Source organism: Doryrhamphus excisus, linkage group LG10, assembly GCF_037039965.1.
Source record: "Doryrhamphus excisus strain RoL-2023G ecotype Guam linkage group LG10, RoL_Dexc_Guam_v1.1, whole genome shotgun sequence".
Lineage (NCBI taxonomy): Eukaryota > Metazoa > Chordata > Actinopteri > Syngnathiformes > Syngnathidae > Doryrhamphus > Doryrhamphus excisus.
In genome coordinates, this window is record NC_136366.1 from 1,978,753 (window position 1) to 2,003,625 (window position 24,873).

At 40.6% G+C, this 24,873-nt stretch overlaps 1 protein-coding gene, 1 long non-coding RNA gene and 11 pseudogenes across 3 annotated transcripts in view; 12 read left to right on the forward strand and 1 right to left on the reverse strand.

Annotated features, from left to right (window-relative positions):
- Positions 1 to 24,873, reverse strand: part of thada (THADA armadillo repeat containing) — an 87,046-nt gene that overhangs the window by 57,324 nt on the left and 4,849 nt on the right. For both annotated transcript variants that reach the window (XM_078793828.1, XM_078793829.1), the window contains exons 11-24: positions 23,336 to 24,057; positions 23,070 to 23,224; positions 21,578 to 21,733; positions 21,384 to 21,491; positions 21,181 to 21,304; positions 20,824 to 20,969; positions 19,200 to 19,422; positions 18,992 to 19,127; positions 18,362 to 18,498; positions 17,211 to 17,354; positions 16,820 to 16,998; positions 6,512 to 6,621; positions 4,515 to 4,647; positions 311 to 433 (exon numbers count right to left, since the gene is read on the reverse strand). In XM_078793828.1, coding sequence (XP_078649954.1) covers positions 311 to 433; positions 4,515 to 4,647; positions 6,512 to 6,621; positions 16,820 to 16,998; positions 17,211 to 17,354; positions 18,362 to 18,498; positions 18,992 to 19,127; positions 19,200 to 19,422; positions 20,824 to 20,969; positions 21,181 to 21,304; positions 21,384 to 21,491; positions 21,578 to 21,733; positions 23,070 to 23,224; positions 23,336 to 24,057 — 2,596 coding nt within the window. The remainder of the gene's footprint in view (positions 1 to 310; positions 434 to 4,514; positions 4,648 to 6,511; positions 6,622 to 16,819; positions 16,999 to 17,210; positions 17,355 to 18,361; positions 18,499 to 18,991; positions 19,128 to 19,199; positions 19,423 to 20,823; positions 20,970 to 21,180; positions 21,305 to 21,383; positions 21,492 to 21,577; positions 21,734 to 23,069; positions 23,225 to 23,335; positions 24,058 to 24,873) is intronic.
- The window catches only part of LOC144901043 (uncharacterized), a 91,013-nt gene that overhangs the window by 16,232 nt on the left and 49,908 nt on the right, over positions 1 to 24,873 (forward strand). The window lies entirely within an intron of this gene.
- LOC131124148 (U2 spliceosomal RNA) lies at positions 14,747 to 14,835 on the forward strand (annotated as a pseudogene).
- Positions 14,923 to 15,007, forward strand: LOC144901200 (U2 spliceosomal RNA; annotated as a pseudogene).
- On the forward strand, positions 15,095 to 15,188 carry LOC144901203 (U2 spliceosomal RNA; annotated as a pseudogene).
- LOC131124156 (U2 spliceosomal RNA) lies at positions 15,268 to 15,356 on the forward strand (annotated as a pseudogene).
- LOC131124146 (U2 spliceosomal RNA) lies at positions 15,436 to 15,527 on the forward strand (annotated as a pseudogene).
- On the forward strand, positions 15,615 to 15,706 carry LOC131124144 (U2 spliceosomal RNA; annotated as a pseudogene).
- On the forward strand, positions 15,786 to 15,873 carry LOC131124142 (U2 spliceosomal RNA; annotated as a pseudogene).
- Positions 15,953 to 16,041, forward strand: LOC131124153 (U2 spliceosomal RNA; annotated as a pseudogene).
- On the forward strand, positions 16,121 to 16,236 carry LOC131124147 (U2 spliceosomal RNA; annotated as a pseudogene).
- LOC144901201 (U2 spliceosomal RNA) lies at positions 16,293 to 16,383 on the forward strand (annotated as a pseudogene).
- LOC131124149 (U2 spliceosomal RNA) lies at positions 16,467 to 16,711 on the forward strand (annotated as a pseudogene).

Here is a 24,873-nt window from a genome sequence, read left to right on the forward strand (position 1 = left end):
GCAGACCTCGCAGCTAGGAGACCTGAGTTCAATCCCACTCTCGGCCATCTCTGTGTGGAGTTTGCATGTTCTCCCCGTGCATGCGTGGCTTTTCTCCGGGTACTCCGGTTTCCTCCCACATTCCAAAAACATGCTAGGTTAATTAGCGACTCCAAATTGTCCGTAGGTATGAATGTGAGTGTGAATGGTTGTTTGTTTATATGTGCCCTGTGATTGGCTGGCGTACCATGCCTCTCGCCCGAAGACAGCTGGGATAGGCTGCCGTGCATTAAGTGGAGATCAACTACTGAAAAACTACTGTATTCCAAACCTGAGGAACAGTGTCGTTGTCTGTGTTCCTGTCAGCGGCAGGCATGGCGAGGGCGATCAATTCTTTCATTGTCATTTTCAACAAACTGCAACTTGACGATTTTGGCTCGGAAGACAAAAGAGCCTGTGAAAGAAAACAAAACATGAGGGACATTTTGCAGTTCCGAAGGAGAGGATGCAGAAAAACAGCTGGGTGCAACCATACCGTCAATACTCAGCACATTTATAAAGTGAATGAATAAGTTAAGCAAGCTGTGCCTTAGTGCGGAAGAGGATCACAACCCTGATTTCTCAGAGTAATTACATGGTAACTAGATAATCTGTTTCATCACATGAACAAGTCATCATCATCATGTCCCTCTCATGTACTCTTTCCTGATCCTATCCATCCTGGTCACTCCCAACGAGAACCTCAGCATCCTCATCACTGCTACCTCCAGTTCTAGTGCTTCCAGTCTCACCACAGTTTTGTACACCTTTTGGTTAGTGAATAGAAAACCCATTTATGACCTTTCTAAATACAAGTACCTGTCAGTATGTTACTGTAATGTTTAGCGAGACACACAAGCACCAGGTTTGATACAGTACTTTTACCGCAGGAACACTTTCACAGTAATATACACAAGCACAAGCTTTATTATTATTATGTATATTGGTTAATAGGAGTGCCAAGATATTTATGAAGGTACTATTTCATGTCTCGAGGGCTCTAGTAATGTTAAAAATTGTATTTAGAAAAGGTCATAAATAGTTTTCCTATTCTCTAACCAAAATATATCGCATCACAAATACGCAATCTTACTTTGTGGAAATTATTTTATGATGGTCGGAGCTAAAAATCAATAAATTACGATAAAGGAGGCATTAGTGTACTTCCGTTTGAACTCACATGACCTTCTCTAAACTTGTGAATGCATACGCCCAACTGCTCAGCGTTTCAGTACGTTGTAGTACTTTTACCTGAACGGCAAAAGGTGTACAATCCACAAATCAACCAATAAATGCTGTGCTTCCATCCGAATTGGCATTTAAACAGTGGCCTTAATCATGCTGTTCATCAATCAACCAAGACGATCAAGGGTACCTCGCCGTTGAGCGGCTTCAGATGGGATGTTCCCGGAGGGCAACACGGAGCCACACAAAGCATCCTTTCAGTTTTCAGTACGTGGCCCCGCGGTGGAGAAAGTTTAGACACCTCTGCCTTAGAGGTCAAGCTATAAATTGTAATAATTGCAAACTGATACAAAACGTTGGTCTAACAGTTGTAATTAAGTTAGATAATATACGGTAGTATATTTCTAGAGTGCTGATTTAGTCGACAGTAATTGCTCATTCAAATAAACATAAGCGACAATTCTTCATTGTTCACACCAACATGTTGTGTATGCAGAATATACGTAAATCCAAAGATGTGTACTTCACTGAACAGCAAAAATTGTAGTGTGGAAAGAGCGTGGAATGTCGAAACGAGGCTGTGTTATCTTGACAAGGGGGCTGATGGGAAACATCTGGCCTCAGTTACGGTTAAGAATTAGCCTGGGAGGGATGGAGCGATGACGGTGGGGAGGAGAGGAGAAGGAAACAAGGTTTGGCCCCAACGAACCCCTGGGGAGGAGAGAAGGTGGAAGGAAAACACAGTCTGGTTCCTGTGAAGTGCGTGTCGGGTGCTTCAGACCGTAGTGAAAGCGAGGCGGCATTCCCAGATCTGTCATTCTGGGAAAAGGAAATGAAGGCCAAACTTCTGCCGAGGTGTCAACTTCATCTTCTCTCCAGGGTTTTTCTGTGTTGGTCTATCCTTTATCTTATCTTCTCTGACTTTCCATCTTCCTTATAGTGGCTGGTTTCTATCTTGCACTTTATTGCTAACATAATCAGTCCTTTAAAAAGACATGAAAGTTCTTTACAGTGATATGTTTTTAATTAATGAAGCATGAAAGAATTTTTTTCACGTAAAAATAACTAGAGCCGAGGGTTTTTTTTAACATTAGGAATTGGTATATAGCAATCCCTATATCCCTAATCCCTCATTTAGCACTGAGTACTGTTCCAGACCAGACAGTGATAAGTGAATTTTTACAAAGTAGGAGACCTTGTTAAGAAATTTAATATATTTGGAGTTAAAGCATACAAAACCTTCGAAATACGGTTTCTGACATTATTACTTTTGACATGAAATACTGTATAGTCTGGTTATTTCAAAGAGGAATGGTATGGATTTACTATTAAAAAACTAACCTGTTATGTGATGCTTATTTTCAACACTATATTTTCAAATATTGTAAGTCAAATTTGACTGAACATTTTTTCACTTGTATTGCCCAATATATAGACGTAATAACTGCAAATAAGCTATTTAAGACGTACATAATAATGTGTGTGTTGCTGTGAACGTGAATGTGACAGGAAGTGACTTTCAGATTCAGAGTGGAGTTTCAGCTTGGCTAAAATGTAACAATAGCCCGTGTTAGGAATTAATGAAACTGCTGTAAAACCTGCAATAAAAGCCGGTTGTTCCGGTGAGTAGGTCTGGTGCTTGTTTGTCTCGTCTAACCTTACTGACATGTAGTGACCAGAGTAGAACACTATATACCATGACTATGTCTCTGAATGCATCTTCTGAATGCCTTATACGGGGTATTTGAGTTTAGCCATTTTTATACTCAGATAGAAGGCAGTCAACCTAGAAACAGCTTGGTTCATTAATTAATACAATAAATAAAAAATACGACTTTTATACTAGCATAACTAGCATCCTCTGGACATCTAGCACCTCTGAAGCGGATTACTGCTTGAATAAAACAACAGCTCTTGATATCAGGATTCTAGTCTTTTTCCATTCACAGGAATTTGATAGGACAACGGCTGGAAAAAAACAGTGAGTCACACATGTGTCGAAGTGTGTTAGTCAGGACATTATTCGAGGTATGTGGCACTGGGGACTAAAAAAAAAAAAAGAGGGTCAACCAAAGGACAACGAGTGCATGCGTTATTCATGTGAAAACAAAACAACAATTAAGAAACTCGAAAAGTTCTTCCAGCATGAGTACTTTAACGACATGTCAAGAACTGTTAATTGCAACTGTACTTCATAGTAAACAAGAACAGAAGCAGGCAGAATCTCATCCTTCTTTCACAAAATTGCAGCCAACCTCCTCGTGCCAACGAATGTTGTTAAACAAAAGAAGGAATATCAGTCATTCGTCACCCATATGTAGTATTCTTTGCAAGGTCGCTAGGTGTCAGTAATGTTACTGTAATGTTGGGTGAGACACACAAGCACCAGACTTAATTGTGGGAACAACTTTTATGTTGTACTTATTTATTCCCAGGAACAACAATACCGAATAAACATCCTTAATAAAAACACATGGGGTACTGTTGCAATCGTAACCCATGGCAAACTGAAACTCAACTCTGAACCACAGACACTTCCTGTCCACCTGCCATGCAACTCCCACTACCACTGGAAGACATTTACAGCAACACACATGAGAATGAGTCTTATTTATGCCCGGAAAGTCTTATTATGTCAACTATATTGGGTACTACGAAAGTAAGGGTGAGTATGGGGGTGTTATAAAATGTCTAGAGGGCTCTAAGAAGGTTAAAAACATATTTAGAAGGCCATAAACGACTTAACAAAAAATATATTTTATTTATAAATAAAGAATCATACTTCCAAAAATGTACTAATCACTGTCGGGTTTGGAACCAATGAACCTCAATAAATGAGGGATTATTATTATTATTATTAAATTATTATTATTTATTCAAAATTATTTAAATTATTTGTGCAATTTACTGTTTACGCTGTACATTGTTGTTCATATTTGATGTCATCTATTTATTCTCCACATTATTATTATTATTATTTATTATTATACAGGAGCCAGGCAATGACATTTCGTTGGCAATTTCACTGCTGTGTTATTGTGCAATGACAATAAAGGAAGTTTATCTATTACTGTACTTATAAATGTTGAAGGCATCACAGACACGTTTTGCCGTTCAATTATTTGTTAAAAAAAAGCAATTTGTCTATAAAGTACTGAAACATCGGGCATTAGGACAGATGCATTAAAAAATTAAGTTCACCTGCAAGGGTCGGTCCATTTTAGGTTTATCTTGAAATTGCACATGTAAGCCAAATAGATCTCGTTTTTGTGCAAAGTGTAGTGACTTTCACTAAAATCAACCATAATCACCTGAATGTAGAAGGGTATTCCAGCACTGCGTCGGGTAGCACACAGTTTGGACAAAGGGTCACTGGATTTGACCTCTTCCAGGACCTTGGAGAGCCAATAGGCTGGAAGCTGCTGCAGGACTTTACTTCCACTCCTTTCCCACACAGAAAACCAGACAGTTTTAGTGTAATGTACAAGCAATTATTGAGCATTTTTTTTGTTAATACAAATAAGCAAATACTGTACAATCCTTTGTCACATGTCCACAAAAAGAGATATATTTAAACAATTAAATGACGTTATGAGTGAGAGTTCACCCCACACATGCTTAGTTAGGTATGTGCCGTAAATGTAGGCAAATACTAACATGAATGGATGGCTAGAAGAGTGCTAAAGTCACGTCAAAGACACAAAAAGAAAGAAACGATGGGATCAAGAAAGAGGAGAGCACATAAAGAGATATTCAGGCGCAAACACGGTGGAACACACCGATGCCAGATCCCAAGACAGAGCATCAAAAGACTCAGGGCTAAACACCCTGCAATCAACACCCCATAACTGCATACCAGCCACACACTGTTCTTCTCTTCCTGAAACACATGCATGCTTCCACGCAGCAGAACACACACACACACACACACACACATACACACACAGACAACCACGAGAATTTCACCCTCATTTTACAAGACACTAGCCTTCCTCTGTTGGAATACAACAGTAACAAAACTTCAGAGGTATTCATTTAACTACCAGTTTCCACAATGTAACATGGGATATTTAATACACAAAAAGATTCTTAACTTTTAATTAAATAAATGTGTTTTTTTGTTTGTTTTTTACCCGCTGGAGCCTATCCCAGCTATCTTTTGGACAAGAGGCGGGGTACACCCTGGACTGATGGCCAGCCAATCACAGGGCACATATAGACAAACAACCATTCACTCACATTCATACCTATGGACAATTTGGAGTCACCAATTAACCTAGCATGTTTTTTGGACAGCCTCATAATTCCTTTGTCACACATGTTGTCGGTCTCTCTTTCACTGTCACGGTCCGAGTACTTTTTGTCTTGAAGCAAATTAGCCATTTAGCTTGAGTTATTCATTCATTCATTCATTTTCTACCGCTTTTCCTCACGAGGGTCGCGGGGGTGCTGGAGCCTATCCCAGCTGTCTTCGGGCGAGAGGCGGGGTACACCCTGGACTGGTGGCCAGCCAATCACAGGGCACATATAGACAAACAACCATTCACACTCACATTCATACCTATGGACAATTTGGAGTCGCCAATTAACCTAGCATGTTTTTTGGAATGTGGGAGGAAACCGGAGTACCCGGTGAAAACCCACACATGCACGAGCCGAGAGATGGCCGAGGGTGGAATTGAACCCTGGTCTCCTAGCTGTGAGGTCTGCGTGCTAACCACTCGACCGCCGTGCCTCCTGGGAAGTAAAACCACTAAAGTCGACCTCTTCTTCAAAACTGAACAGCCTCATAATTCCTTTGTCACACATGTTGTCGGTCTCTCTTTCACTGTCACGGTCCGAGTACTTTTTGTCTTGAAGCAAATTAGCCATTTAGCTTGAGTTATCCTCTCGTATTAGTCCGGCCTTTCAATACCCGTTGGTGATAGTGTAGTGGAAAACGTGTAGATAAAACTTCATGAACTTGTACTCTTTTGTACAAGTACTCTTTTGGAGTGACTCCGAATGAGCCGTTACTCCAGTACTACTTTCCTTAAGCTGATACAAGCCACAGGGTTCAAAGCATTACAGCAAAGTAGTGCCATAGACACTGGAAATTATGGTATCTATCTTTTGTTTTTATTTTTAATACCTGGTAGCAGTCATATTTATCATAACATATGAAGAGTGACTGAAGAGGATGTGCATACGGGCTAATTACAAGGTAGCTCAACACTTATCTTTTTCATGTGGAGGCTTACGTCCGCAGCCCTTGAGCGGTATATTACCTTTCAACACTCTCCACTGTACTGTATATGTTACCACATACCTGCATAGCATGTCAGTGAGGCGAACAAAGCCCACATAAGCCAGTTCAAAGGCGCCACGATGACGGGATTGGAGAAGTTGCTGACGGAAATACAAGCCAACCCCCTTCACCTGTGACAGAGAGAGAATCTGCATTGAAATATGAAATGCAACACAATATAATAATAGTGAGTGCTGGCACCAAGCAGAACGGTGCTTCTTCCTGGAGAAGAAGATGGATGAGAAAAGCAATGTCAGTTGCAAACTTGTTTCCAATAAATGTCTAGAAATCTCTAGGCTAAAAGTATAACTTTCACTTTGACACAAATGTACCCATATACTGTATATTTAACGAAAAAAATATATATATACATATTTTAAAAAATATCTAAACACACATGCCACAGCATAAATGACAAATTATGGTTGTTTTACATGAAAATGTATAAACAGATATGACACCATGAACTATATTTTCATATTTGGAACCAACGCGCTTGCATCCGGAACCTCCTGCACGCTACAACCCTCATGCTTTTTCCACTTCCTCCTTCCTGTGTGTGGAATGTGGGAGGGAACCGGAGTACCCGGAGAAAACCCACGCATGCACGGGGAGAACATGCAAACTCCACACAGAGATTTATATGTATTAATAAAGCTATAATAACGTGTTTTGTGTTAGCATTTTTGGAATGGATTAATTGGATTTACATTACATTGTACTTCGGTACCTGACAAAAAAAAAAAAAAAAAAAATTTAACTAAAATAGGAAAGCAGGAGGTGAACAAATCTAAAAAAATTAAATTAAAAAAAAATTTAAAAATGTAAATAAAAATTTAATAAAAATAAAAATTTAATAAAAAATTAATAAAAATAAAAATTTAATAAAATAAAAATAAAAATAAAAATAAAAATAAAAATAAAAATAAAAATAAAAATAAAAATAAAAATAAAAATAAAAATAAAAATAAAAATAAAAATAAAAATAAAAATAAAAATAAAAATAAAAATAAAAATAAAAATAAAAATAAAAATAAAAATAAAAATAAAAATAAAAATATTAGGAAAGCAGGAAGTGAACAAATGTAACAGTTACTGATTGTAAAAGTACCAGATGGAGGGGTAGGATTTAATAAGCTTTGCTTCTTCCTACTCCTTTTGGACATGTGGAACTGAGAACTGATTATGTGATGCATTCAATTGTAATCTGAAATGTGAAATAAAACCATTACCATTACATTCAAAACATGCAAAAAGTCGACCTTCTGAATGGAGTCATGTTGCTAACCACGGCCTATACAGTTTAAATACTGTTTCCTAGTCGCAACTGAATTTAATGAATAACTTCATCCTTGATACTGTACATGCTCCACTCAGCTGCCCATAGCTGATAGCGTTCAAAATGATTTCTTTGAATACTCTGAAAAACCCTAACTGTCAAGTCGGAAAGTCTAATCAGCTCAGAGCGAGACCACCGGATTTTCTCCAGATGCTTAGTTAAAACAGAAAGGAAGTCCTTAAATAAATTTATGAAAGCGCCCATTTGAACGTACCTGTACTTTGTGTTTGAATCATCAAAATATTAATTTGAAAATACCAAAACAATTGAGTTATGTAATCCAATAATGGCTAATCAAATGCTGACATAGCTTTCTGCTAAGCAGTTGAACTAGAAGCAAACGAGAGAAGTTGTTTTTCCACTAAAAGAACTGCAGCTCCACTTTAGCCTTTCCTCTATTTGGCATGAAAAGTCCAGCTGGACCACTGGCAAGAGGCTGGCTTTAGAGACACCACTTGGTTTTCGGCCATTGAGCGGCGAGCATGTCCAGCAGGACAGCAGCATGGCAGTAGCGTGACAAGTGTGTTCAAATAAGGATGCTGAGACATCCGCATAATGGCCAGTCTAAGTAAAACCATCCAGTTAGTAATAGTGTTAGCAACATTATTCTAACTATACACACACACACACACACACACACACACACAAGTGCCATTTCTGTGGCAGTATGTAAACTGGTGAGTGTGTAGCAGGTGAGGCGGCAGGGCGAGGCGGACGCGGAGCTCTAGTGCCCTGTCATTAAAGCTGTGGTGTCACCGCCACCACTGAGGCAGCCAACCCTTGGCTTAGTCAGGGGTGGCACAGAGGGCACCAGGGAGGAGTGACAAAGTTCTAGTGCAAAAAAAACAAACAAACAAACAAACAAAAAACTATCCAAAACGACCCCTTTCTTGGATGTGGGCTAAGACATAACATTTAAACTAAGAGACTTCAGCAATGGCACCTTACTATTCACGAACACAGGTTGATAAACAAAATGGTAATGGTAATGGTTTTATTTCATTTAAACCTGCATCAGATTACAATTGAATGCATCACATAATCAGTTCACAGTTCCACATGTCCGAAAGGAGTAGGAAGAAGCAAAGCTTATTAAATCCTACCCCTCCATCTGGTACTTTTTCAATCAGTAACTGTTACATTTGTTCACTTCCTGCTTTCCTAATATTGTTTAAGTTTTTTTTTTTTAATTCTATTTTTTTAACTCAATTGTTTTGGTATTTTCAAGCTAGCTGATTCAAACACAAAGTACAGGTACATTCAAGGGGCGCTTTACATTTGTTCACTTCCTGCTTTCCTAATATAGTTTAAGGATTTTTATTTTTTTATTTTTTGTTACATTTGTTCACTTTCTGCTTTCCTAATATAGTTTTAAGGTTTTTTTTAATTTTATTTTATTTTTGTCACGTACCGAAGTACGAGGTGATGACCATACATTTTCACATACATTTTCTACCGCTTTTTCCTCACGAGGGTCGCGGGGGGTGCTGGAGCCTACCCCAGCTGTCTTCGGGCGAGAGGCGGGGTACACCCTGGACTGGTCACCAGCCAATCACAGGGCACATATAGACAAACAACCATTCACACTCACATGCATACCTATGGACAATTTGGAGTCGCCAATTAACCTAGCATGTTTTTTTTTGGAATGTGGGAGGAAACCGGAGTACCCGGAGAAAACCGGGTGAGAACATGCAAACTCCACACAGAGATGCCCGAGGGTGGAATTGAACCCTGGTCTCCTAGCTGTGAGGTCTGCGCACTAACCACTAGACCGCCATGCTGCCCATGACCATACAATGTAATGTAAATCCAATGAATCCATTCCAAAAATGCTAACAAGCTCAAAACACAGCAACTTAATAGCCTAGCTATTGAGCCATGATGTGTTCAGTGTCTGCTGGGATAGGCTTTTCAGATCCACAATGGACGGATGAACATAAAATCTAAAAATCTTGGAACACGTGGAAGAAAAATGGAGAGTCGAGGCAGCCCGTTTATTCAGCCAAATGCCGCTTCAGTAAACTCGACTGACCCTGCAGACATAATGTAGACCAACTTAAACACCCGAGCACAGAATGAGTAAAACCACAAGTGCACCAAGCACAATGACTTATCACGTCGGTTTTCGGAATGGCCTCCCAGGACAGGCCTGACCTCACCAGAGTAAAAACAGCAGTCTGTGTTAGATGGTCGAGGTTGCCGGGCCCAGACCACTGCGGTGCCGAGCGAGGCCAAGCCGGGCCGTTGTTTTGTGTATTTAAAGCTTTCTTCCTCAAGGCTCCCGTCTGTGTAACGGTTTAAAAAGGCCAAGCAAGCAGGGCGGAGGAAAGGATTTATTTAGACATCAACTTCCTGTTTGCAAGCGTGTCTATTTCCCTGAAAAAACTTCCCTGTGGACAGAGAAGTTTCCCAAGTCTAATTACATGCATGGCTCAACCCATGACATCGGCCCAAATGGGTTAGGAAGCACTTTGGAGATTGCTCTTCTTTCTACTGAACCTGCAATATACTCTGGGAATTATGAAATTCTATTTTTTTAATTTAATTTTTAAAAACTAACTCTGAGCCGATTTGTTTTCCTCCATCAAAGTCACATTTTAAAACTGAAAAAGCAACAATAGAATTCAATTCTTGTTTTTGGAATCCCTCCTGAGCATATAAGCACGTTGGCTAAGTGGTTGGTGCGGCTACCTCACAGCAAGAAGCCGTGCGCTATATAATCTATCAACTACTCATTGTGGATTGTGCACGTTCTTTCCCGTACGCCTTTCTCTCTCACAGTCCAAAAACATGCATGTGGCCCGCAGGACACCAGTTTGAGGCCCCCGCCTTGATATCAAAGTTTAATGTTAGTGCGGCCCACACAAGTTTGATATGGATGCTGTATGGTATCATGTACCCAGAAAAAATTATTACGTTTGATTAATGTTCATGTTAAAGGTTAAATAACTGTTAATAGTTATCCTCCCTATCCGTGTGGAAGTGGTAATTTTTTGGCTATTTACTCTACTTTATATACTTTTTTGTTTTTTAAACTTGACTACTGCACTGAAAAGAGAAGCTCTCCAATTTTGTCGTACATCTTGTATAATGACAATAAAGGCCATTCCATTAAAGGAAACAACTTGAAGGCTACCGTTTAGGTCGCTAGCTCTCTAGTTTGCGAGTTAGCATGTGTCTCAAGACCCTGCAGTTGCGCAATATGTTGTAAATAAAAAGAGTATAAATGTGACTATAGTCGTGTTTTGTCATGTCTACAGGGCTCTAATAATGCTTTGTTCATTTCATCATATAGACAAACAACCATTCACACTCACATTCATACCTATGGACAATTTGGAGTCGCTAATTAACCTAGCATGTTTTTGGAATGTGGGAGGGAACCGGAGTACCCGGAGAAAACCCACGCATGCACGGGGAGAACATGCAAACTCCACACAGAGATGGCCGAAGGTGGAATTGAACCCTGGTCTCCTAGCTGTGAGGTCTACGCGCTAACCACTCGACCGCCGTGCAGCCCGTTTTTATAGTTTGACATGCATAAAACAAGGTTTCTGTTCCCAAAGACACACGTGGCAGCGAGACACGACACGGACTCCGGCTTCCTGTTTTGTTTGTTTCTTGAACTCACCTTATTATTTTGGGGGGCTGCAGTATTGAGGTGCATTAATGACGTTATATATATTGTCGCATGAGTCTGACCAATGTTTAAAAGCTCTTTTCTAATATAGCAGTTCGGTAATAGTTTAGTCTGGTCTATTAAACTATTACGTAATTACCATTAAGCCAATAGTCCACATGGTAGGAGGCATGAAGCGATGACAGTAATGCTCCTATTGAGTTTACGGCAATGAGCATGTCGGGATGTATTTTTAATCATAGTAACAGAGAAGTCTCTTCCGTGGAAGCAGAGCTCCAACCGATCCCTACCAAGCAATGCCAAACACCCGATCTGTCAAAAGTGACTTTGGTGGTCTTTCACACGTCCCTTCAGGAAAAAGCCCACTGGCTCCCACTTTGTCAACTGCTGTGACAGGACAACAAACCACACTGACAACCATTACAAACATCTTTGCCGCACAAATCATTCTCACGCTAAGCACAATCTCAGACTACGCTGATCACCGTCCGTCAACAACCGCTGCTGTTGCCATGGTGCAAAGGCACTGACAGAAACATCTGTACTGTTGCCGGGCCAACGGAGATGGAACACAGAACGCTGGCTGACAGAGACATGTTTTAGCTCCAAATAAGCACTCTCGTACTACATGCATGTGCTCATGCATGTCATCGCTGCGGTAGGGCAGGATGACTTTGCCCGTACCCGACTTTTTCCAAACACAACAGGGCTCACCCCCCAGACGGTCAATGCCACATCCAGACTCTTCCCTCACACATAGTGTTGACTTGATGAATAATGGATAAAAAAAAAAAGAAAACAAGTATGTCATAAAAACAGAGGTTCAGATTTTCCTCTTACATAATAAGGCGCACCGCTGAAGTGATACTGTTAAAAGTACCAAAGTCACATATTCAAATATCATTCATTCATCCAGTCATAATGCTATGAATTGAGATGGTGACAACTTTTAAGTACCATAAAGTGGACTGGACTTTACAAAAAGTAGTTGTGCTACATGATGAACAAAGACTCCCACCCCCGTGTTCACTGTATTCTTCCGGTAGAATACTTGTAGTGGTACTAACCATTAATACCAATAAGAAATTGAAAAGACAAAGCACGTCTAATACATTTCTCCATGTTAAAATTAGGGCTGCCGTTATTAATGCATTAATAATGACTTAAAAGGGCCCTTTGTATTGAGTTGTGGACTCCTACAGAGCAGCTGCACACAATAACCAGCGCAAAAAAAAGATGTATAGTCCTTCCAGAATCTGCACCTATTCAGCTGTATTTATTTGGATTTCGTGGTTCCCGTGAAAACGGTCTGTTTTAATGAATTCCAATCACGTCCCGCCTCCAGGCACGCCCACTCCACTGTGGTTGGTTAATCACGATTAAATATTTTAATCGATTGACAGACCCAGTTTAAATAAAAGTAACGTTAATGCGCTTGACAAATTTGTATTTAAGACATTTTAGACATTTTAAAAAAGGTAGGGATGCCCAAAGTGTGGCCCGGGGGCAGGGAAGCTTGTTCTTTATTGGTCCTCAACTCATTATGGAAATAAAATTTGACCAAAAGAAACCCCCAGCAAAGAAATCAAAGCTAAAATGTGGATATTAATGACTGATAATAAAGTGTTTAGCCTTTAAATATCTATAAAGTTTTTTAACTTTTTAATAAATTAAAAAATATATATATTAAAAGTGGTGCCATGCATTCTTTACTTTTCTGTATGCAGCCCGCAATGGAAAAAGTTTGAACCCTGTCTTCAGGCCTTAAATTCCAATGACTGGATTTTAGACATATTTGCTGAATTGCCTGCAACTAATTGAGCAAGTACACAAACAACACTTCACACAAAGACACACATTCAGCACATACACTTCCCACTTACTCACTCAGGAGTTTAAATGCAAGGTCAACAGCTAAAAACAACCGGACGCATACATGTAAACACAGCCTTTACCCCCCGCGAAGCCAAACACAGCTTTTGTCTGGTGCTCTTGTTGTTATGGACTTGAACATGCTGAACCACTCATTCTTGTCCAGGTTTCACCGTGTGCACTTGTGGATGTTGTTTGGAATGCTCAGTGGGCAGACCATCGTAGTGAAAATTATCTTTAAAGGGGACCTATTATGCTCATTTTTCGAGCCTTTGTTGTGGTCTCCTATAGAGCAGCTCCACACAATAACAATCACAGAAAACTTTTTAGATTTTGCAAAATCTGCGCCAATTCCAGCTGTATTTAATTTATGCTTCCTGCCAACATGGTCTTGTTTTAATTGATTCCACGCACAGCCCGTCTCGGGGCATGACCACTCCACTGCGACGTCACAAAGATTTTACCACGCCATCTCGAACTTCCTTTAGGGCTCACTTCCAAATGTACATGTACATGGCATCGTTTAACATGAGAATACAACATTCTAACGACATTCATAGGTCAGAAAAGTGGGAAAAGCATCATAGGTGCGCACCTACATGGAGCTGAGGACACATGACAAAGTTTTTGAATATTATAAAAGGTGTATGCATGCACAAAATATACACCAAAATACACCTGTAAATCAATAACTTCATCTTCTGTTGTTAAATAAGGTTTAAAAACATGAAAAAAAACATCACACATTCCTTATGACACAAACACATCCACAAACGATGAGTTTAGCATAACTGCCAATTCTGCAAATTGGACAATTTATGGCATGTAGCGCCCCCCCCCCCCCCCCACATAAACTGCAGACCAGTATACAATTTTGCATTAAATGCATCAACCTGAATACGCCTGATTGTTTTTAACGTCATCATCACTTCTCGGCCTTGTGCTCAATAGAGTTTTTTTTTTTTTTTTTTTAATCACTGGGATAGGCTCCAGCACGCCTGCGACCCTCGTGAGGATAAGCGGTAGAAAATGAATGGATGAATGAATGAATGTTTTTAATGTCATCATCACTTCTCTGCCATTTGGCTAAGATCAAGCGTAGTATCGGTCCCAGGCCTTGTGCCCACTCAAGTTTTTTTTTTTATCAGTGGGATAGGCTCCAGCACGCCTGCGACCCTCGTGACGATAAGCAGTAGAAAATGAATGGATGAATGAATGAATTAATTTTTTTAACGTCAACATCACTTCTCTGCCTTTTGGCTAACATAAAGTGTCGTATCTGTCCCAGGCCTTGTGCCCAATAGAGTTTTTTTTTTAATCAATGGGATAGGCTCCAGCACACCTGCGGCCCTCGTGAGGATAAGCGGTAGAAAATGAATGGATGAATGTTTTTAACGTCATCATCAGTTCTCGGCCTTTTGGCTAAGATCAAGTGTCGTATCTGTCCCAGGCCTTGTGCCCATTAGAGTTGTTTTTTTTTTTTTAATCACTGGGATAGGCTCCAGCACGCCTGCGACCCTCGTGAGGATAAGCGGTAGAAAATGAATGGATGAATGAATGAATGTTTTTAATGTCATCATCACTTCTCTGCCTTTTGGCTAAGATCAAGTGTAGTATCTGTCCCAGGCCTTGTGCCCAATAGTTTTTTTTTTTTTTAATCACTGGGATAGGCTCCAGCATACCCGCGACCCTCGTGAGGATAAGCAGTAGAAAATGAATGGATGAATGAATGAATGTTTTTAACGTCATCATCACTTCTCGGCCTTTTGGCTAAGATCAAGTGTCGTATCTGTCCCAGGCCTTGTGCCCATTAGAGCTTTTTTTTTTTTTTTTTTTAAATCACTGGGATAGGCTCCAGCACGCCTGCGACCCTCGTGAGTATAAGCGGTAGAAAATGAATGGATGAATGTTTTTAACGTCATCATCACTTCTCTGCCTTTTGGCTAAGATCAAGCGTAGTATCGGTCCCAGGCCTAGTGCCCACTAGTTTTTTGTTTTTTTTTTTAATCCCTGGGATAGGCTCCAGCACACCCACGACCCTCGTGAGGATAAGCGGTAGAAAATGAATGGATGAATGTTTTTAACGTCATCATCACTTCTCTGCCTTTTGGCTAAGATCAAGTGTAGTATTGGTCCCAGGCCTAGTGCCCACTAGTTTTTTGTTTTTTTTTTTTTAAATCACTGGGATAGGCTCCAGCACACCCGCGACCCTCGTGAGGATAAGCGGTAGAAAATGAATGGATGATTGAATGAATGTTTTTAACGTCATCATCACTTCTCTGCCTTTTGGCTAAGATCAAGTGTCGTATCTGTCCCAGGCCTTGTGGCCATTAGAGCTTTTTTTTTTTTTTTTTTAATCACTGGGATAGGCTCCAGCACGCCTGCGACCCTCGTGAGTATAAGCGGTAGAAAATGAATGGATGAATGTTTTTAACGTCATCATCAGTTCTCTGCCTTTTGGCTAAGATCAAGTGTAGTATCTGTCCCAGGCCTTGTGCCCACTAGTTTTTTTTTTTTTTTTTAATCCCTGGGATAGGCTCCAGCACACCCACGACCCTCGTGAGGATAAGCGGTAGAAAATGAATGGATGAATGTTTTTAACGTCATCATCACTTCTCTGCCTTTTGGCTAAGATCAAGCGTAGTATCTGTCCCAGGCCTTGTGCCCACTAGTTTTTTGTTTTTTTTTTTAATCACTGGGATAGGCTCCAGCACACCCGCGACCCTCGTGAGGATAAGCGGTAGAAAATGAATGGATGAATGTTTTTAACGTCATCATCAGTTCTCTGCCTTTTGGCTAAGATCAAGTGTAGTATCTGTCCCAGGCCTTGTGCCCAATAGTTTTGTTTTTTTTTTATCACTGGGATAGGCTCCAGCACGCCCGCGACCCTCGTGAGGATAAGCGGTAGAAAATGAATGGATGATTGAATTAATGTTTTTAACGTCATCATCACTTCTCTGCCGTTTGGCTAAGATCAAGTGTTGTATCTGTCCCAGGCCTCGTGCCCATTAAAGGTTTTTTTTTTTTTTTTAAATCACTGGGATAGGCTCCAGCACGGCTGCGACCCTTGTGAGGATAAGCGGTAGAAAATGAATGGATGAATGAATGTTTTTAACGTCAACATCACTTTTCTGCCTTTTGGCTAAGATCCAGTGTAGTATCTGTCCCAGGCCTTGTGCCCACTAGAGTTTTTTTTTTTTTTTAATCACTGGGATAGGCTCCAGCACGCCTGCGACCCTCGTCAGGATAAGCGGTAGAAAATGAATGGATGAATGGAATGCCATGATTGTTTATTATTATCTATATGACTTTTATTCAGTGGCAATAGTTTACTATTTCAGTAAACAGTAAATTAGTTTCACTTTCACTTAGCCAGTGTTCGAATGATCATTTTTATAGTTGCACCAATGACTACTCCAAATGCATCATGTGACGAGGGCAAAAAGGAAAACGCGGCATCCATTCCAGGTCTCACCTGCTCCTCTGTGATGATCCCAGCATGCGTGCATGCTTTGTCACCGGTGTAGTGCAGCGGCAGGCTCTGACACAGCTGCCCCAGCAGCATGGCCACTTCCTTCATGCTCCGCCAGCAGCACACCAGCACCATCTGGGCTGTCACCCTGTAGTCCTCGCCACCTGGAGTATGCCCGCACACTTACGCACATGTGCGGAACCACACAAAAGAAAAAGGGAAGTTTGATCGTTTTTCATTGTGACAACAGCTTGAAGATGGAACATGGAACATGGAACATGTCCCGCACGAAAAGAACAACCACTGCCCCCATCAGGACATCTCTAGAATAACCGGAGACCAATTTACGGTGTGGTGTTAAAATGGTGTGGTGTTACGGTTGTGTGTAACTTACCAGTGCCTGGTGACGTTACACATGTGGTCCGATGTTCTGACTGATCTTCATAATGCGTATCCAGCTCTCTGGGGCTGGTAAAGAAATCGTTGGTGTCCCTGGGTTGAATCTCCTGCAGTATCCTCTGCAGTCCGCTTGAGGTGTCTGGAACAGGAAACACACATGTTGTATCAAATCAACTTTCAAATCAACTTTAGAATTAAAAACAATTACCACAATTAAAAAGAAAAACAATTACAAAGAAACACGTGGCCCGCGAGCCAAATGTGGCCCGCAGGACACTAGTTTGACGCCCCCGCCTTGATATGAAAGTTTAATGTTAATGCGGCCCGCACAAGTTTGATATGGATGCTGTATGTAAAAAATGATTACGTTTGATTAATGTTCATGTTAAAGGTTAAATAACTGTTAGTAGTTATCCTCCCTATCAGTGTGGAAGTGGTAAGTTTTTGGCTATTTAAGTTTAAAGGAAATAACTTGAATGCTACCGTTTAGGTCGCTAGCTCTCTAGTTTGCGAGTTAGCATGTGTCTCAAGACCCTGCAGTTGCGCAATATGTTGTAAATAAAAAGAGTATAAATGTGACTATAGTCGTGTTTTGTCATGTCTACAGGGCTCTAATAATGCTTTGTTCATTTTAATCTGAAAAAAATCATTTGTCTACCCACCAACTATATGTGGTTTCTTAAGTTTTTATTATTTGCCGTTTTATTGTTATTATTATATTTATTCATTTATTACTGATTGATTGATTTTCTTTATTCTTGATTTTTTTTTCATCTTATTTTGTGTAGAAAAATAAAAAGTAAGATATTTGAGAACAGTGGAATGTTTTATCAGAGCAAAGCAAAGTTTATTCATTTTCCTGTTTTTAATAAATGCGTTTTTTGGGTTTTTTTTTTTGAAAACCTGATGCGGCCCAGTCTCACCCAGACCCTAGCTCCAGTGGCCCCCAAGTAAATTGAGTTTGAGACCCCTGACTTAGAGCCTAAACCCTTACGTTCGATTACAATTACCATGACAAAAAAGTCATAAAATTAAGACATTTGTGCCAGATATTATATACATGTGAAAACTTGCAAGACTATCAAAACAACCTACTCAAATACTTCATCCAGGTGCAAATATGTAGACAGTGTAATCATGAATGACCTGTACTAGCATCCATGGGGATGAGCCCCTCTGGGGAAGAGCTCTGAACCACAGGAGAGGCCACATCAGACAACCTGTAACACACAGCAATGAGCTCCGACACCAGACGCCGCCATTCCTCTGTGTGATGCAAAGTCCTGCAAACACATACATCATCAAATTAGCGCTAATTAGGTCATCGACACATTGGCTTTCGAAATCTAACACACCTTATTGGTCATTTCCAAATTAGGGGATTATTGTGATTGTTGTGAGCTCATTCAAACCTACAATAAAAGCCTGTTGTTCCGGCGATCAAGTCTGGTGCTTGTGTGTCTCACCAAACATTACAGTTAACAATACTGACACCTAAAGTCCAGTGTGGAATATCACATATCATCAAAACATTTTTGAATGAATCTTCTGAATGCCTTACATTTATATTTTAGTTCATTTAGCCATTGTAATGCTTAAAAATTGTTAATTTAGGCAAAAATTATATACAATTTGCTTACTTTTTGACTAATAATTTTTTGACTTGGGTTGCATGGCGGATGACTGGTTAGCTCGCAGGCCTCACAGCTAGGAGTGACAAATGCCAATAGTTGGCGCCCCCTGGTGCCCAGTTCCAAATGTAATGATTGTTCTCACTCTATGTTCAGACTCTGCAGGACGGCAGTAATGCAGTGGACTCTGCCATAGAGAGGAGACGAAGCAGCGGCCTGTAAGAGGAAAGACTCTGCTTTGGAGACCTCCGACTGCAGACAAAGCAGCAAGAACTGGATCACTGCGGAGAGAAAGACATGGCGCTCAATATGACGTAAAGTGCAACTCTCTGGAGTCTGGACCGACATCTTACCAGCCAACGTGTTAACCTCCAGAGCATCAGGTGCTGATGGAAGCGAGGAGGGAGGCTGGAAGTCAATTCCCTGCTCCCGGGCGCACTGTTGTAGTTCCAGGCTCAGATTGGGCTGGTGGAGCAGCAGGTTTAGCAGGTGGGCAGCGGTGACGCTGTCAAAGGGTTTGGTGCTGGTGCTCAGGTCCAACGCTGCCTGAAGTAGGTAGCGCATCCTCTCTTGTTCCTAAGCCCACAGACACCAATGACAATGTTAATATGTCTACTACATATAATATAATATACGTAATACAAGTGTAAAGGTGACTGTGGGGGTTTTACTTCATGACTGTGACAGGACTAAACTGTGCTGAACAGATCATAAACAGTTTATTATCTGGTAATGGTAATGGTTTTATTCCATTTGAGCATGCATCAGATTACAATTGAGTGCATCCCATAATCAGTTCACGGTTCCACATGTCCAAAAGGAGTAGGAAGAAGCAAAGCTTATTAAATCCTACCCCTCCATCTGGTACTTTTACAATCAGTAACTGTTACATTTGTTCACTTCCTGCTTTCTTAATATAGTTTAATTTTTAAAAATTATTTTCAAATGTTTTAAAATTATCTTAAAATTAAATTTTTATTTTTTGTCACGTACCAAAGTAGGAGGTGATATGAGCCTCCAATGCCATAATGGGTACCATAGTAAGTGTCAATATAGTGATATATATAGCACATCATGACTGGTTCAAGACTCTTCATCCTTGTATTTAGCAAATGTATTTTATTTATTAATTTATTTTATTAATTTGTATTGAAAAAAATTTTTTTTTTTTTTTATTTTTTAAACATTTTTTATTTTTGTCACGTACGAGGTGATATGACCCTCCTATGACATAATGGGTACCGTAGTAAGTGTCAATATAGTGATATATATAGCACATCATGACTGGTTCAAGACTCTTCATCCTTGTATTTAGCAATTTATTTTATTTATTAATTTATTTTATTAATTTTTATTAATTTTTTTGTTTTTTTTAATTTTTACAATTTTTTTTTTTTTTTTGTCCCGTACCAAAGTACTCGGTGATATGAGCATCCAATGCCATAATGGGTACCATAGTAAGTGTCAATATAGTGATATATATAGCACATCATGACTGGTTCAAGACTCTTCATCCTTGTATTTAGCAAACATCAACTGCTTGTATTGTTTCTTGAATTGGCTCATCGTTGTGCATTGTTTGATTTCCTTACTCAATCCATTCCATAGTTTGATTCCACATACTGAAATGCTATGGCTTTTTAACGTATAGTCCTAGCATAGAAGTGTTTCAAATGTACTTCTTCCCTGAGATCATATTTCTCCTCTCTTGTAGAGAAGTATTGGATGATATTTTTAGCTAATTGGTTATTTTTAGCCTTATGTATTATTTTAGCTATTTGAAGATGAACTATATCTCACTATGAATATATTCTGTTATAAATATGGAATGCTACTTTGTGGAAATTCACTATTTACAGTCGGGTCTGGAACCAATTAACCACGATAAACAAGGGATTACTGCACACTTGCAAGGGATTACTTGCAAACATTTTCTATTCAAACAATGATACTACAATACAGGTATAGACTAGTAACCTGGAGTCCCACAACAGAGGGGGGAAGTTTCTCTAGTAACGTTGAAGCTAGCAATTTGACTTCCAGAAAGTTGCTTGCGACACAGTAGAGGACATTCTGAGCATACGTAGGGGTCACAACATCACCCAGGGCAAAACCATCAGGTCCTGAGGAAAAGACAGAATGGGATGTAATGTAAAACTGATTAAAAAAAAAACATGAATAACAGCAGGACATGTTCCAAGGATTTAGATCCAGTATTCCAGTGTAGAAAATTTAAGTCAAAAAATGATCATGTGGTTTTTCCACAAGAAAACGAATTGATAGATATACTGTACTTTGACATGACAGTTATGAAAGCATAATGTGTACACATACCAACGTCAAAAGTGAAGAGCTGAGCTAGTTCACCAAGCAAGTGGAGGGACATCAGGCATTTAGAAAAAGAAGCTCCAGGAAGCAAAACCTCAAACAACGTTGTACATAACCAGTTCAGGAATTCCTATGACACACACACACACATTATGATTAAATTGAATTCTTGATGAAAACCGTAGGAACGTGTATTGTGTGCAAAATACCTTATAAAGACTTAACGTTTGTAGATCTCTGTCTCTCTGCTCCTGCTCTCTTTCTTGGCTCTGTTTCTTCTGCAGCATCTGTGCGCTGTCCTTTACCCTGCAAAGCATCTGCACAAAAGTCCAAGCAAGTTGACTGCAGGTCGTCAACAAATAATAACCAACAAAAACTTCAGAACATACTGTCAGTAACTGACCTTCTTGAACAGACTGATGGTCTGCTGTCTGACACCCGGTGATTGGCTGTTGAGGTTGGGAAGGAGGAAGTGACGGATGAGGTCCATTTCCTGCGAGGTCAGAACCTCAGTGCTGCGGTTGCTCTCGCACACCAAACCCAAAGCATCCATCCTCACCTAGAAGGAAAGTCACATCAACATTAAGTCAATTTAATAAGTAAGTCAAGATAAGTCAATTTCTGTGAAATAGGATTTCATAGAAAACTTGTTTATGACTTCCTAAATATGTTTTGTAACATTATTAATTATTGTACCTGTTGTGAGATCGCGTACGAAACCTGCAGTAAAACTTGTCCTTGTCCTGGCAACCAAGTCTGGTGCTTGTGTGTCTGACCGAACATTACAGTCACATCACTGACACCTAGTGACCAGTATAGAACACTACAACTATCACATCTTTGAATGCATTACCATCGTAGTTGTATAACAGGCCATATTCATCCACAAGCAGCATGATTTATTCATATTCATTCATTCATTTTCTACCGCTTATCCTCACGAGGGTCGCGGGGGTGCTGGAGCCTATCCCAGCTGTCTTCGAGCGAGAGGCGGGGTACACCCTGGACCGGTGGCGAGCCAATCACAGGGCACATACACAGTCACATTCATACCTATGGACAATTTGGAGTCGCCAATTAACCTAGCATGTTTTTGGAATGTGGGAGGAAACCGGAGTACCCGGAGAAAACCCACGCATGCACGAGGAGAACGTGCAAACTCCACACAGAAATGGCCGAGGGTGGAATTGAACTCAGGTCTCCTAGCTGTGAGGCCTGTGTGCTAACCACTCGTCCGCCGTGCAGCCTCACAAAATTTCCTGAAATGTAAATATGTTGTTATTAGTTTTTATTAATTTAGTCATTCATTTTCTACCACTTATCCTCAAGAGGGAAATCATAATAAAGTCACAAATATAATATACTAATATGTATATACTATGTAATGTACTAATAATATGCTTCATGCTATTGGACGTTTGCATTAGATGTCTGGGCCGAGGGTGGAATTGAACTCCGGTCTCCTAGCTGTGAGGCCTGGGAGCTAACCAGTCGACCGCCGTGCAGCCCAAGTCAAAAAATTATTAGTCAAAAAGTAAGCAAATTGGATATAATTTGTGCCTAAATTAACCATTTTCAAGCATTACAATGGCTAAATGAACTAAAATATAATTTTAAGGCATTCAGAAAATGCATATATATATATATATATATATATATATATATATATATATACATACATACATAGGACATACTAACCTATAACACGTGATATTTACACAGAAAGACTATAAACATTGCAATCCTCGGCGTTCCCAGCATCATTCGTTAGCTTCAGTGAAATGTGAGACGTTTTTTGTTTTTTTTTTTTTATTATTAAATCGGAGTTGAACAGCTGTCGTAATTCCACATGTGAAATTGGACAACCGTTCTTTACACTGAAACAAGGGACTCACTTGATCATGTTTGTGTACCAATGCTTGGCGAAGTAAGATGAGGGGCACCAGTCCCCCCCAAAGACCTTCTTGTGGAGTCTGCATCACGCCTTGAGCCCTGGCCGCCCGCAGGCATGTCATGAGGGCCCCGAGTGCCCCCCTGCTGTCAGACGAACCTGTTGAGCATCAAATCAGTGAAGATGAGAAAAGTGTAAATGCTCCTATGGATTATTTATATGTGTATAGTTTTATATGTGTTGGTTGAATACATACAATTTTATTTTTACCTATGCAGCGGGACGATCTGTGTTGCAAGGCCTGCACCATATGCATCAAACTGGACGGGCTACAGCGCAGCAATTTAGGTAAAAAATAATCCAAAATGTAACTGGTCTGGTCCACCCTGGCACTGCACAACACCTGCAGTAAGGGGGTAACCCACATCCGGTGCCAGCGTTCCATCCAGTCTTCTGCACCCGTCTCTTTAGTGCGGGCTTCAGCTGCAAGCAGTTGTTTATGGCTGATAAAAAACCTTTCCAGTAGGTCGCTGGCATACGGAGCCAAGGTCTGGTCACTCATCAGACCCAGGAGACATGAAGGCAGCTGTGGTTGCAATTCCAGCAGGTGCCCGGCACCGTAGATCTCAACAAGACACCCTAGGGCGCCGTATTTTCCTCTCATGTGCCACTCCAGCTGCAGCAGTCTTTGCACGAGCTCCAAGACATAGCCGTCTGGTGCCGAGTCTGAGGTGGAGGAACTGGTGTGTTGATGGAGTAGTAGGAGGTTCCGGAACAAGGAGTGTGTCTGCTGGCGAACTCCATCCAAGGGATGCTCCCAGTGTGAGAAGATATGCTCCAGGAGACGTCTGTGTAAATCTGACCGCCCACTCAGGGACTGCTGAAGGTTCGGGGAACGGAGGTGCCTCTCTCCCTGCAGGTACTCCAGGGCAGCCCGGCTCCATAGGGTCAGGACTCGAGCTACCACCATCACGGTACTAAACTCTTTCATACTGAAGATAGAAGAATACACAGAATAAGGCAACATATCAAGAAAAATAATACTATTTTTTTTCTCCAAATTGCTTTCAAATCAGGTACTGCTGACTGCTCTCTCACTTGGAGCCCAAGTCCAGGCTACTTGGAAGTCCTGCTAGGACTCCACCAATGTACTTGACCTCACATCCAAAGTCTCATTGGAGAAATCATCTCATCCTCTGCAAGTTTCACGAGTGATATATGTTCTCTTGAAAAAGCAAATAAATGTTTTTACCCGCTGCATGGTGGTCGAGTGGTTAGCGTGTAGACCTAACAGCTAGGAGACCGAGGTTTGCATGTTCTTCCCGTGCATGCGTGGGTTTTCTCCGGGTACTCCGGCTTCCTCCCACATTCCAAAAACATGCTAGGTTAATTAGCGACTCCAAATTGTCCATAGGTATGAATGTGAGTGTGAATGGTTGTTTGTCTATATGTGCCCTATGATTGGCTGGTGACCGGTCCAGGGTGTACCCCGCCTCCCGCCCGAAGACAGCTGGGATAGGCTCCAGCACCCCCGCGACCCTCATGAGGAAAAAGCGGCAGAAAATGAATGAATGTTTTTACCTAAATTAAGGTGATTTTATGGTTCCTTTATTCATATACGTAGTATAACCAATAGCAGGGGTGCAGCTAGGAATTCTGAGCCCCGTGAAAAAAAATTGACCCCCCCCCCTTTAATTAACTCGTTATTTGTTTTTATTAGTGACCTAATTTTTGAAAAAATTATTAGTGATCTATGTGCTCCGTGGCAGTCAAGGGACCTTGGAATTTTCCTACCTCAACCCCCACAG